This window comes from Macrosteles quadrilineatus, unplaced genomic scaffold, assembly GCF_028750875.1.
Source record: "Macrosteles quadrilineatus isolate MER2022 unplaced genomic scaffold, UCM_ALF_1.0 Scaffold_2__2_contigs__length_208266976, whole genome shotgun sequence".
Classification (NCBI taxonomy): Eukaryota; Metazoa; Arthropoda; class Insecta; order Hemiptera; family Cicadellidae; genus Macrosteles; species Macrosteles quadrilineatus.
This window is the reverse complement of record NW_026542595.1, coordinates 134,599,368-134,613,292: the sequence shown is the minus strand read 5'-3', so window position 1 is coordinate 134,613,292 and position 13,925 is coordinate 134,599,368. Positions and strand designations below refer to the sequence as shown.

General features: G+C 32.5%; 1 protein-coding gene across 1 annotated transcript; it reads right to left on the bottom strand.

The window, feature by feature from the left end:
• Positions 1-3,724: 3,724 nt before the first annotated feature.
• Positions 3,725-13,665, bottom strand: LOC128987422 (cytochrome P450 4C1-like). Its single transcript, XM_054408257.1, has 13 exons — positions 13,622-13,665; positions 12,120-12,311; positions 11,267-11,388; positions 10,429-10,516; positions 9,973-10,158; positions 9,207-9,276; positions 8,289-8,421; positions 7,948-8,023; positions 7,609-7,709; positions 6,631-6,699; positions 4,637-4,802; positions 4,160-4,339; positions 3,725-3,979 (listed from the first exon to the last, which is right to left on the bottom strand). Exons 1-13 carry the CDS (start codon positions 13,638-13,640, stop codon positions 3,819-3,821), a joined length of 1,563 nt encoding a protein of 520 aa, XP_054264232.1. The 5' UTR covers positions 13,641-13,665; the 3' UTR covers positions 3,725-3,818.
• Between the last annotated feature and the right edge of the window lie 260 nt (positions 13,666-13,925).

Below are 13,925 nucleotides of genomic sequence, written 5' to 3'. Positions count from 1 at the left end.
AGGTTCATACAGTTATGACTTTGTAAAGCTAGACTAAGCAGGATACTCTTACTTAGTTCATGCAGTTTCATTAAATATTCACGACCTTCAAGTGCTACTCCTGCTTGTAAACCTGTTATTAGGTAATTAAATATGCTTGAAAATGATGTTTCAATGTTGAAATGCGTAGTTTGAGCACACTACGTAAATTAAATGTCCCCACCGCAGACTAAGCAAAATCAATTAGTCGGATTGGATTTTTACTAAAATATTTTCACTAAGAAATCATATTTATTCGCTGATTTAATACAAGAAAAAAACATCATAAGATTCGTTGAGTACTTAAGTTTGTTGCTATGGGAAGGTACAACTAGTTTTTTTGATCCAAATATAATAGTATAGGATAAAAGAAATAGCATTCCCAAAGTTAATAAAATACATCAACAAATAAGCATCTAGACCTACTCTTTTTTCTCCTTTAGAATAGAATAGCAATTTTAAATGTACAGTACAATATAACTATTATTACTATTATAATTCTCCGTAACCTTAAATTTTACAAAAATGCTTCAATGTACAAAATTGACATGATGGCTGTTATAAAAGTTGGGAATTTTCACGTTTTAAAGGTAAACATTTGAAAAAAATTGCCTTTGAGGTCATCAAAATTAAAAACTAAATCGGTCCTGGGTCTAGGTCTTTCCATGCTACGGCAATACATTCTTTCTTATAGGGCAAATTATTAAATACTCCTAAATCAGTAGAGAAAGCTACGATGCTTAAGGTTTTATCTTCTAGAGTAAGACAAACTTGTATATTAGTCAACCTGAAAATAGTTATGTTTATAATGAGGGTCCTGTATTATCTTACAATTTAATAATGTGGTCATGTGGTACCGGTAATGGTAATGTTTAAAAAAATGCAACACATGAAAATAAACGTCGTGAAAATAAAATTTTACGTCATGAAAAACTCTTTTTTAGTCCAACTAAAGTGTTTGTGTTGCTAGTAATGTGGTCGGGAGACCTTTTCTTTGTACCTCATCAAATAATCAGTAAATAGGCAAACATTTTGAGTATGGAGGAGAGTATGTGCTTAAGTTTTAGAGTCATTTTTCACATTTTCAAACTCTTTTAGCGAATTTCCCTATAGGGAAGTAGCTATTACCGTAGGTGACACGGTAAGACCTAGAGCCGGGACCGATTTAATTTTTCATTTTGATGTCCCCAGAGGCCAAAAACACTATTCGTTCAAATTTTTATATATGTATATATATATATATAGACATATATATATATATATATATATATATATATACGTCCGTGAACGCGATAACTTGAGTAATTTTTGTCCGATTTTGATGAAATTTGGTTTCAAGGTGTAAAGCGGGATAAACTTGAATGAGTTCGCGAACCAGCATGATCGGACCATGGGAACGGGGCTTTACGGGGGGTTTTATGGGGTAAAAATTGGTTTTTCTCACTTTTGACCCTCAAAACACAAAATTTCCCAATTTCTCTTTAGACCTTTTTAAAGAGCTTAAAAAAACAAATAATTTAGTATATGAAAGTATTTTTGTTCGATTATTAATAACGGAGAAAATTAAAAAAATTGTAAATTGAAAATTCCCATGTTATTCTTATGGAGAATATTGTCAAATGTTGTAGTTTGCTTGTTTATGAATATATTTTGATCAAACTTGGCAAATTTATTTATTTTCTACTAAGCTATCAATATTTTACTCAAAAACACACTTTATTAGTTTCCTTGTAGCAGCAAACCTAGGTACTCGTTAAACCTAATGTTATTAAAATATATTTAACTGAAAATCAATTCAGACAAATGGAAATTCGCTTAGTCGGCAGGTTTGCTGCGGCGGGGGTATTTTTCTTATTTGTCCATTTTTAAAATAGGTTTTAGACTAGTTACAGTTAGCAATGCAATGCGTGTAAGAATTACATTATAAATTTTAACCTGGAAATGATTCATGCCATCACTGGCTTGGCTCCTATAAGTTCACTATAGTTTAGTGGTACAGGGATGTAGGTTAAATGAAAAAAGAATTTTAAATTTGAGATATCTCCTACCTTCAGAAGTAGGTCAGACGGTTAATGCGACCATTTCCTGTTTATAGCTTCTTCAATACCGCTTGGGTGTCGTATACCTCCAGATATTCCGTTTTCTTATTTTTTTTTATATTTATGAGGCTACGTTATCATTTTTCAACCTACAATTGCCATATAAACCTACCAATAATGTAAAATAATACTGAAATAAGTAGGAAAAGGACTTAACCTGTTGGTACGCCAGTAATAGTTTGTATGATTATTATAAAATCAAAATATCTTTTTAACAGTATTATTGAATTGTTAATGTGCTATCAAGGCTCAAATTCAAGTGAAGAGGAAAAATGCACTGGTCTCTACACACCTCTACACTGGTACATAAGGAGATTAGCTGTATATACAACCATCTATTTTAATTATAATTACCAGGAGACTGAGCTTTGCTCGGATTTTATTAAACAATAAAATTATTAAATAAGTTATTTAGCTTAATTAAGGACATTTTTATCCATGTTAATCAATGTGAAAAAAACTTTAGATTATACAAAGAACACATTATAATACACTTGTATAAATTCATAGATTGCAATAAAAATTACCGGTACTTTTCTGTTAAAGGGAACATTCATTATTATCGATGATTTTTTTCGATATATCGATATTTTTTATTACCGATCCATTACATATTGACAACTGATCTTGTTTCTTCAACTGATCAGCTGTTTTTATTAACTGCAGCTACAAAAAGGTATTGACGATAACATGGGCACTTTCAAGTGCTGTAGGGCGGAAACTGGATTTCTCCCAGCCTTGTGACGTTCTCCAATCGAGTTCTCGTGGCCAAATACTCCACAAGCAACAAAAATATTCAAAACCCTAGGACGAAAATAAAAGTCTGTCTGTTCACGCACTTGTTTTAGACTATAGGGTAGGATATGCGATTCAATTCAGTTTGAATAGAATTAAATAATAAGAGTATGTTGTTTGTAGTTGCATAAAAATTGCAAAACGAGCTAATTTTGCATAATAGATAAAATTTTCATGACATATTTAGAGTTTTTTCTTCAATACATTTTTCAACCGAAAATTTGGTGATATTATATAATTAATTTCTCAGACTACTTGGTTGTATTTTACATTATCTGTCTGAGCTAACCGTTTGGAGGAATCCCGCCAAAACAATAAACCCAGCCATGCATGCACCCTCCACACAACTGTCGCATTAGGGACATTGGCTGACGTTCAAATCTGTTTATTCTATAATGTCCTTTACCCTTGAAAATTGTATATATAATATGAGTAGCATAACCAAATCTTATTTTCACTACACATCATTATTCACATTTCTGTGTTTTGGATTTTATAAATTATATTAACTAATGCAATTGAAATGCAATTTGTCAAGTTCTGAGACGTACGTTAAGAGGTCATTCTTTATACATCATTTTGATTTTATAGGTAGCTTGGTTAAGGGGAAAGCCTTCTCTAATAGTATAATTTAACGATAGCTTCAAACATTTTTTAGAAAGTTACTTGTAGTAAGATTATAGAGCGTTTGTTTTAAAATCGCTTACTATCGGAATCAAACAAAGTGCCACAATATTAAGCTGTATGTGGCACTTTTCTAGAGTTTTTGTCAATATGAAGAATTATTGTTCGAAAAATAAACATAAACAGTGTTAACGAACAAATAATAAAATATTTTATTAACACTCAAATTAAATGGGCACCTAATTTAAAAATTACTTCTGGTACAGTATATTTTCGTTTATTTCAGCTTCTGTCATGCAGTTTAACGTAGTAGCCTTCTGTGTTGACTAGTGTTATAGCCAGAGATTTCTTAACATTGTAAATGTCCATATCCGTAGTCACCCTGAACCTCCGCAGTATATGGACAAGTATTATCTTGACTAGGTGATCGGAGTAGGTCTTTCCTACAACACACAGACATCCAATTATAAGTTATAGTATTTTTTATTTGGTTTTGAACCCTTATTTTTTTACTGATGTATGGTAACATAATCGTTTTAATCATAAAATCACTATTTTAAGTTCAGTTCTTCCGAAACCTGACCTATAGTACTCTATTCATTATAAAACTTAGTGGTTTTTACCAATACACATTCTTCTTCCTGTTCCAAAAGGAATAAATGCGTCACGGTTAGGCGAAGAAGAGTTGTTGGGTGAGAAGCGATCCGGGTTGAATTGTTCAGGGTCTGGGTAGATATTGGGGTCCTTTAAGGGCCCGATCAGACAAATGACCACCGAGTTACCAGCAGGGATAGTGCAATCGCCTGGAACAATATTGACATTTGTTAGCAAGTGTGTGTGGAAAGGTAAGAAGAATTTATGTAACATGTGTTAAGTCTAGGTGAACAAATTGCTACCTCAAATAAAAGTCTTGAAGTATAGTAGCCTACATGTCTATACAGCTTTTCAATCAAGTTAACCATAATTAATTGATTTCTAAACTATAATTCTCATATGACCTATCCAATGGTAAAATAACACATACAAATTCACTTGTTTGGCTCAAAATAGTATATTTGACCAATTTCTAAAAACTAGCTCCAAATAGTCAAATCTCATACTTAGTTTAACAGCCTCGGTAGTTTTTCTGAGGATGTATGGTACAACTGTTGCCCATCGCAATGTCTCTTTGAATACTTGGTCCAAGTAAGTCATTGACTGGAGATGTTCTTTAGTGACGTCATCAGAGGATCCAACTGTGTGAGTGATCTCTGCATACAAACGATCCTAAAAAAGTAATTTCAGACTGCAATTCTTATTATAAAGCTACAAATAAATGTATTACCACGAAGTGTCATACTGTTATTTTTCTGCAAGCTTTATCTGTTTTCATCAAGATTGTTCTCTTTTACTACAGTTTCACTCGGCTTACTGTATTGCTATCATTATTTTTCCTATACTGGTTTTGTTTTTCAAATCTATTGTTTCGTCAACTTGTTCAGATAGTTTGTTATTTATAGTATGTTATTTATAGTTTTTATTTATCTTTTATGTCTTGTTATTGAAGTCTTGTTTTCCAGTTTTTTTCACTACTTTTGTACTGGCCTGTGATTTTTGTTTTCTTCTTTCTGTAAAACAAAAATTGTATTTTTCTGTAAAAATGGTGCAACCGTTTACAAATAAATAAATAAATAAATAAGTGTCATCACACAAAGTACAGGGTCAATTCACACCCATCAGTCTAGTCACAGTTTCTTCAAGTCCAGTCTCAGTTGCAGCCACAATTCCTCAGTCAACTACCCGTCAACTGGTTCCAGTTAGTTTTCCGTCACTTCATTTTCAGTGATGTAAAAGTCAAGAATTTTCTTATTAAAACACAATATTCTATTAATTTTTGATCGTCCGTCTTATTTAATTATTCAACGGTACCTAACAACCATTTACAATGTATTGCTTAAAAATTATGAATACTATAACTTGAATAAGCAGTTCATACTTGATAAATTGGATGGCTATAATTTTTTTGTGGTACGAGATAATATAATATAATATGGCATCAATATAGCTTATGATAATATAATAGTTCATGTAATAAATTCATGTTGTCTGTTATATTTAAACCTCCAAACAATTATATATTCATTCGTAATGCAATACACTTGCCATTAGTAGGTAATAGTACATGCAACTGCACTTATACTTAACAGGCTTACGAATTACTACAATAGACATACATACAATACATTGTATTACATGCGATTATAGGATATTGATACAAAATAAGCTAAAGGTGCTTAAGCTTAAACGAGACAAAAACTACATTGAAAAAGTGCTTGAAATTACAGACACAACTCATACCAGTAAGTAATCTAAGATTATCTCCAACTCATGTACAGTAAGCGTCAAATGACCTATAGCTAGAACTGTTATTGCCATGGCAATCGTAATCTTACTATCCATTGTGCTAAAACTCAGTCAGTAGGCATGTGAACATGTCCTTAGCATTAAAACTTAGCACCTATTAAAAAAGGGACGAGGGTATAATTTCTTCAATGGCTTTACGTTAGCATTCACTGTCCATTAAAACCTAAACCTTTATTTACAAAACACAATAACATAATCTTGTGTACCTAAATATTTTTCACCGCGAGAAATTGAACGAAAAAAAGAAAAGTGTAAAAAATAAACCTGTGAAATATTTTGTAGCCCTGGTGTCATTCACTTTAGGAAAAAAATATAATAAGTATCAATTTAGTTAAAAAGTAAGTTAAGTTTAATTATTGCATGTAACATTTTTTTGGGCTTAGCCACAAAGGTGTCAAAATATTTCGTGCAAAACATCGTTATCCAAAAAAAAATCTCAATTTCCTACTTTTCTCCTTCCTTTTCCCAAACCAGACCACGAAGGGTGTAAATTCTTGCAGAACAGTACTGTATATTGAATATGAAGAGCAATTTTCAGGAGGGCAACCTTTTCTGATGCTCAGGATTTGGTCTAAATTCACTGTACTAAATGTGTAGTATGTTTACATATTTTAAAAATATATTAAATCGCAATAATTTGTTATGTTAACAAAAATCATGTGGCTTCTATATGAGGACTATAGTAATATACCTGTATTTCATGATACTTTCCAAGAAGTTGAAGACACGTTGCAATCGTTACCCCAACAGTGTCAGTGCCCTATGAAGAACATGATGATAATTAATTACTAAATAAATAATTAAGAATCATATATGATAGAGAAATTCTCAAGCAAGCATGAATAGAACAACTTTGGTTAAATTAGGTCCTTGGGGAATTCTCATGTTGGCTGTTTGCATGATCTTCAATAATTGTCTCGATCTTAATTAAACAGTAAGCTCCAAACCGGGGTTGCCACGGATGTTATCACGAGAAGTTACTTCTTCGGTGGTGAGGGAGCTCAGATTCAACGTATTTTGAACTGTAACTTTGACACCTATTACCATTTTTTTGCTCAGTTATTTACTACTGGGAAGTAGTAATATACCATAGGGATATGGGGCAAACTATCTACAGTCCTCGAACACGTTTCTTACTCACGAATACTTCTCTGCAGGAATACAATTCTAAAACATTGAGCACACAATAGATACAAGCAAGTGCGTGGTACTTCAGTGATTTATATTTTTGTAAAAATAAAAAAGTGAAAAATGAACAGGTATTCATAATTTATTTATGTTAATTTTAAACTGTAATGTAAATCTTGCAATCTTTATAATTCAATGAAGATTGGGTTTTCTTGGATTTGGTTATGAGTTATAATGGGAATGTATAAACCTTTTTGAGGGGTTTTTACGTATACTTTCAAGTAGATCTTTCATTTGTGGGGATTTGTGTTTCTCGCTATATTATATCCACAATTTGACAAACAAATAAGACAACATGAGTAGTATGAGTTATTTCACTTAAATGTAATAAAATTTGATAATATTTTTTTCAAACTCGTGTTAATAATGTGTTATACAATAAGTAAACCTAAAATAAAATAACTTTTTTTCAAACACCTTTGTTTGAATCGGACTTCTGCATTATGTCGAATTAATGTTCGTAATTACAAATTTTACATACCGTTCCATAAAATGTTGCCATTTCGTACTTCAAATCTTCATCCGTAAATTGGGGATATTTCTTTTGTAGCTCAGTATACACATCAATCAATGACAAACAGCCTGAAAATATTATAAGACTTAACAGAGAATCAAAACAGTCGATAGTCCCATCATCCATTTGTACAAAACTCAAATATCATTGGTGATTTTGTAGAATTGACTGATGTATGTACAAAACATATGTGAGTTGAATTAAAATTGAGGAAAATGGTAGTGGGAGAAATTTCAAAAACTACAGTGGGATCCCTAGTAATTAAAAACATATGCGCATATAATTAAACTCTTTGGTAAAATTGACCTTTAAATGCTGAAACGTCTTTCTCCTTGAGGTCCGTGGGGTTATGGCTTGCTTGATTCGATTTGAATCTTGCTCTCTAGAAAAAAAAACTGTATATTAGTTACATTTACTGAAGGTTGTATAGGGAATTATTATATTTTTTTAATGTGTGATCTTACTGTGAAAAATGAAAAGATGGAAGTGAAAATTTGAAAAATATAAATTCGGCCAAGTGTATTATTTTAAAAGTAAAAATAAAACTCAATATCTAACAATCAAGTGTTAAGATTTCACTATCATAAAAACTAGAACCACTTATTAATAGTAGTACTACAACTCGGACGTAATTATTATAAACCTACCTTCAGTGGTATCTCAACAAAGGCTCTCATTCCGTGATTAATCTTTTTTAATTCCTTTCTGTAGAGAAACTTGAATATGAAATCAACTCGAAGCCAAGGTCTAACAATTCTTTTCATAAAAAGTTCTGTAACACTGATCCACATAAAATTCGTGTTAGATATATTCACTACAGCAGAAGAATAGAACAAGAAACATCATTCATTTACTAGTTTTATGGCAAAAACTTCTTACTACAGTACTGTGTATGTAAAGTTTTGGATATAACAGTGTTTTTAAAATTCTAAATCCAAGAATTGCCATATATAAATCTATTCACTATACGTGTTAAGTATTGAATTAACATTACTCAATAGTAAGCAAAGTGACGAATATTACCAAATTTATGAAATAATAACTAAAGGATAATGAAACCAAATAAAATTCATTATGTGCATCGGTTGAATCATATTCTTACTTTCGGGCCAATATTCATATCAATATTTAATATTCAATATTCTATGGTTGCAGATGCGCCCCAACGAAATGAACAACGTACACTTGTTACAAACAAATATTTGTCGGCATAGCCATATTTGAGTATACGGTATGGGTATGCGGTATGGGTACAGTAATACTAAATACCGTTCGGCTAGCGTTATAGTGTCTTTGTCAGATGGCAAGTACTTTTCGGTGTTAGAGGGTGGGAGTTTTACCTTTGATGCCCGACTTCTGGTCGCGTCAGTTACCCACTTATTTTAGCTTTAAAATCTTCCATAGCTCGGAGGTTTGGAGCTATCTCTAAGCTGTATGTTTATCTTTCTAGAAAGCTTCTAGAAAGTTTACAAAAGGAAGCTTAGGAGTTTCAGGCGATAGGAAATTTGCTAATTTAACGATGACTTAACAATATCTTTACTTTTATATAAAAACCAATCACTTACTCTTGTACAGCTTTCAACATTTCTTTGACCTCGGACTCATTCATTGACTCGTCTGTCCCGAATATCAGCTCTGTAAAAAATGCACCATGTCATGAAAAATATTTGAGTGCGGAAAATGCAAGCACTGAGCCTGTAAATGTACATTTAGGGTAAAAAGCCAGTATGGTAAGTCAAAATAGTGGCGCTACTTTGGTAGGTACATTTGTCCTTTTGGAAATAAAACGTAGCACAATTTAACGGTTCAATAACAAATATGGTGTCATTTGTACTTCTCACAATCCAATAAATACCATGGTTTGACTTAAATGCACTTTACATTAAACCACTTATTGTCAGTAGGATAGTTTTATTAACATTAAGGAACCCTTAATATCAGGTTTGAGTAACACATTATGATGAAGATAAATGTTTACGAGGTATTCTCACAACATGTTTACCATCACAGTTGTCAACTATCTTCTGTTGCAGTATGTACTACGACTATACGCAGTACTATCCTAATAATTAGACCAATTCGTTAATTACAAAGCAATAATGTGGTTTGGATTCCACTATAAACTACAGGTCCCATAATTACCATTGGCTATGTGCTATTAATTACCAGCTGTGTCTAAGAAATTGTCGGCCTTTCAGGCAGTAAAAGACTACAAGATCACCTCCTACATTCATCTCCATTCATACTTGGCTTAAAATACCTGCAATCGTATGGTCACCATTTCAAAGTAAAGGATTAAAGTATAAAGTGAGAATTATTAAATACACTTACGGTATACACTTTGTAAAGCGACGCCCATGCACGGCTCCAGCACGTTTACAGAATGGCCTCTCTCATGTTTGCCCAACAGTGTTACAAACTGTCTGCTGTTGGAGTTGAAAATAGTGATCAGCTGTTGTATATTGGGTGGATGAAACAACGGGCCTATATTACGCCCTGTAACCTTCCAAATACAATCTGGAACATACGAAAACATTAGTCGTGTATTTGCGTAGAGTTAATGGCAATGGAATTTGATAAATCTATGTCCCTTCAAAGCTTCAAACTAAAATACATCAGTCACCTCTTAGTTTCAGACTTTTATCACAATATGTCAAGTTTCGAAATGCTCTTTTGCAATTTATTTATTTGTTTTTTGAAGGGTTAATAGTTTTATTGCATAACTTTAAGAAATAACTTTTAGTATTGCAATGATAACACTAAGTATATTTGAGGTTATATATTTACATGGAGCCGTGATAAGGCCGTTTCCAGTTGCATATTTGAGGTATTCAGTCTCATTGCCCTTTTCTGGCAAGCAGGACACCAATATTTTCTGAAAAGCAAAACACACATACAGGGTGATTGATATAAGTGTGCCAGCCGTTTTATTCGAAAACTATAAGAGATATCAAAAAAAGTTAAGGGGTAAGTGCCTTGGATTTTTTATTTAAAAAATTGTAGTCAAGTCAAAAAATTATTTCAGCCGCAATTTTTCCAATATGGCCGCCAACTTTGATTTTTCTTAGGGAACACCCTGTATTTTATGATGTATTCTAGTAGAAAAAGTAATTTTAAGACGATTTTATTCTTGTGATTTTTTTCATAAACCTAACCGTTTCAAAGATAATAATGGTTAAACTTTTGAAATTTCTGCATGAGAAAGAGTTTCGATAAAGGCCTAAGCAAGCATGCCAGCTGTTTTATTCGAAAACCATTCAAAATTTCACAACTTAAACCATTATTATCTTTGAAACGGTTAGGTTTATGAAAAAAATCACAAGAATAAAATAATCAAGAATAATCAAGTTGAGTAATACATTTCAATTTCGTTTCTAAATTAAATTTTAGGAGTGCATCCGTTTTTAAGGAATTTTCAAAGAACCAACATCGTCTCTTTTGTATACTGACCTCGTTGCAAGGCACGAGTATAGTTGCTAGTATTTCTATAAAATTATAGAGACACATTTATAATTTGCATACGCTCACTAAAGCGTAACTGGTCACGTAACTAATACGCAAGCTCGTTGAAAAATTGAAAATACCTAATGCAGTATCTTAAAGTCAATGGTTGGGATTATCTTACCTGTATATCTTCTAGTTTATGTATCATCACTATGGGAAGTGGCCCACACCAGGCACAGATGTTGTAAACACCTGTAGAAACTGCAGCCTTCGAAAACCTCTCTAACGCCAGTTTTGTCGTGTCTTAAACAAAATTATTTAATTACCCTCTAATGTAATCTTAGTATTATCAGTGGCAATACAATTATTGTAAATCATAGTGAAATCAGCAAACAAAATATGTCTTGGCGCTGAAAAATAAAAATTTACATATTATGATTCATTAAACTATAGGTATTAACTTTAAAAAAGTTAAGCTAAATTATAGAATATGTTTTATGTAGCATCTAGTAAGTATTTATTTACTCTACTTTCATTTATTATTTACACTCCACCAGGTCATTTTGAGATCATCTAGTATACTTTGTATTATAAAATTAAATGAAATTTGTTAAAGTTAATTTGTTAGTTTTCCATCGTTTGACATGAGTGTTTATCTCACGATTGGGCAAAAAAATTATTATTACTTCTATTACACTAAGCTGACAACATTACTAATTATGAGTTCCGCAAAAGATTTATTTTTGATACTAGAGTTACCTTTTGATGATTGATATAGTTAATAAATTTTAAGCCTGGTTTTCCTGGGCGCGGAAGTGGAAAGCGGAGAGCGGACTCCACTTGTCTTAGGTAATTTAATTTAATGTTACTGTTTTTCTAGAAGCGGAGCGGAACACCATGTTAATCTGTTTTCCGCTCTCCGCCTCCGCGCCTAGGAAAACCAAGCTTTAAGGAACGAGTTGCAAGCAAGCAAACTAATATGTATCCAATGTATGTATGTATGCAACCTAATCATTTCACACTAAAAGTATTACCTTCCCAAGTCCGAAACAACAAATGAGTATGTCCGACGATCGGTAACGTCTTGACTGTACAAGGTAACTTCCTCGCTTCCTGTAGAAGATCCCACTTGGTCCACTGGAACCAGAGCCAGAGGCCGACTGTCAGAACCCCGCAGTAGGCCAACACCTTAGTGGCTGCCGTTGTAGCCAATAACGCCAACATGGCTGGAAAATAGTGAAGGGTTACTAGTTTACTGCCTGCGAGTATAATTTCGGATATTTGAGGTTAAGGTAAAAACATTCCAAACATTTAAATTTATAAACTTATTGTACTAGGCCTCTATGATTGAACAAAACTTAATCAAATCATTTTATTTAGAACAATGGTGGAAAATAAATTCGAAAAGTAGTACCTACTCATCGTTTTTATTTTAATCCCTAAATTTTGATAGTTTTTTTCTTAGGACGCTAGGCACGAGCCCGGAATTGTTTTGCACATTACTTCAGGCTAGACCTAGGGGTTGCGGCATTATCACAGATAAAATCCATTTGTGATTTGGCAGGATTTGAACCCGGGACCTCTGGAACCGATTTCCCGCACTCTAACGACTAAATTTTGATAGTACACCTAAGTTAAGGGATATTCAATACTAAACCTCTTTAAAAAGAAACTACAAGTGAACAAAATATCTTATCCCATCTAGCAAGATATTTTACCACTTGTGTGACGTGGTGAGTGTACAAGGTTTTGCTCTCTTTTATGAGCCTCTGCAATACGGCTTCATTCCGTGGAAGGCTTAATTTTTAAAATCTTTAGATTTCTCATAAATATCCTCTTAGTGAAGCCATGAATATGGCAAAACCAGTCATCATGTTTTTTCTTCAAAGGTTCTCGATAATTACTATCCATTCATTTATTATCCTCAGTTTCCTTTTTTTTGACAATGGAATTTTGTACATTTTTTAATATAGTTCGGCCGCTTAGAAAGCGACCTCCTCCAGCATTGGTTTAGCATTAGCGCGCAGGTCGTTTTCTAAGCGGCCGAACTATAGTAGTAAAAATGGTCATAAAAATCGTATCACATACAAGAGTTAAGTAACCATGGATGTCTAAATAAAAGAGAGTTTTAACTGACTTTGACACTTCCATCAAATTGTTTTTTTATTCCATTCAAGGTAAATGATTAAATGTTTATTTTTATTTCGTGCATTAAGAAAAACGTTATTTTATAATATATTCGTGTTTGCATATGCAGTTAAAACAATAAAATATCAAGAAGCTTACAAACTATTAAATAAATAGCACCATATTTAATTTTGACAGGCAAAATGTTAGGCGTAATCAATTATTTATTATTTTTTAGTAAGCTTGAAATAGAAAAAGATCGCTTATTTTTTAGATATTTTCAACTGAAAATCTCTTGGATGAGAAAAATCATTTGGTCACTAAGATATGTCGGTATGCGATATATACGGTGGTAAATATTATTTCTATGAATTAATACTACTAAATGCATTTTGAAAATCTAACTTACCTAGTTGAAGTGTGGACATGCAGTACCTAACTCTTCTAACATACAACTGGTTATAGTGGTGATGTTCGCTATCTTTCCTGCACTTAATGAATGTTCATTAATACTATGCATATCATATTAATTATCAAATCAAGGCTTACCCACGGGAGTCAATCTACCAATACAAAGAGTAACGAAATGCTCACACAAACACTAGTAGGGAAACAAAATATTTGCATGTTAGATTAAACTAACATTCAACACGATGAACTGGAACTGGTGGAAATGAACTGTTAAAGGCATTTATTTTATATAGAATAGACAG

What these genes read in the sequence shown, in the direction of transcription:
- LOC128987422 (XM_054408257.1), bottom strand. An exon ending in CGGCCTTATCACGGCTCCAT is followed by an intron (nt 10,159 to 10,428) that starts GTAAATATATAA and finishes CGTATGTTCCAG; the next exon opens with ATTGTATTTGGAAGGTTACA. An exon ending in AGGAAGAAGAATGTGTATTG is followed by an intron (nt 3,980 to 4,159) that starts GTAAAAACCACT and finishes TGTGTGTTGTAG; the next exon opens with GAAAGACCTACTCCGATCAC.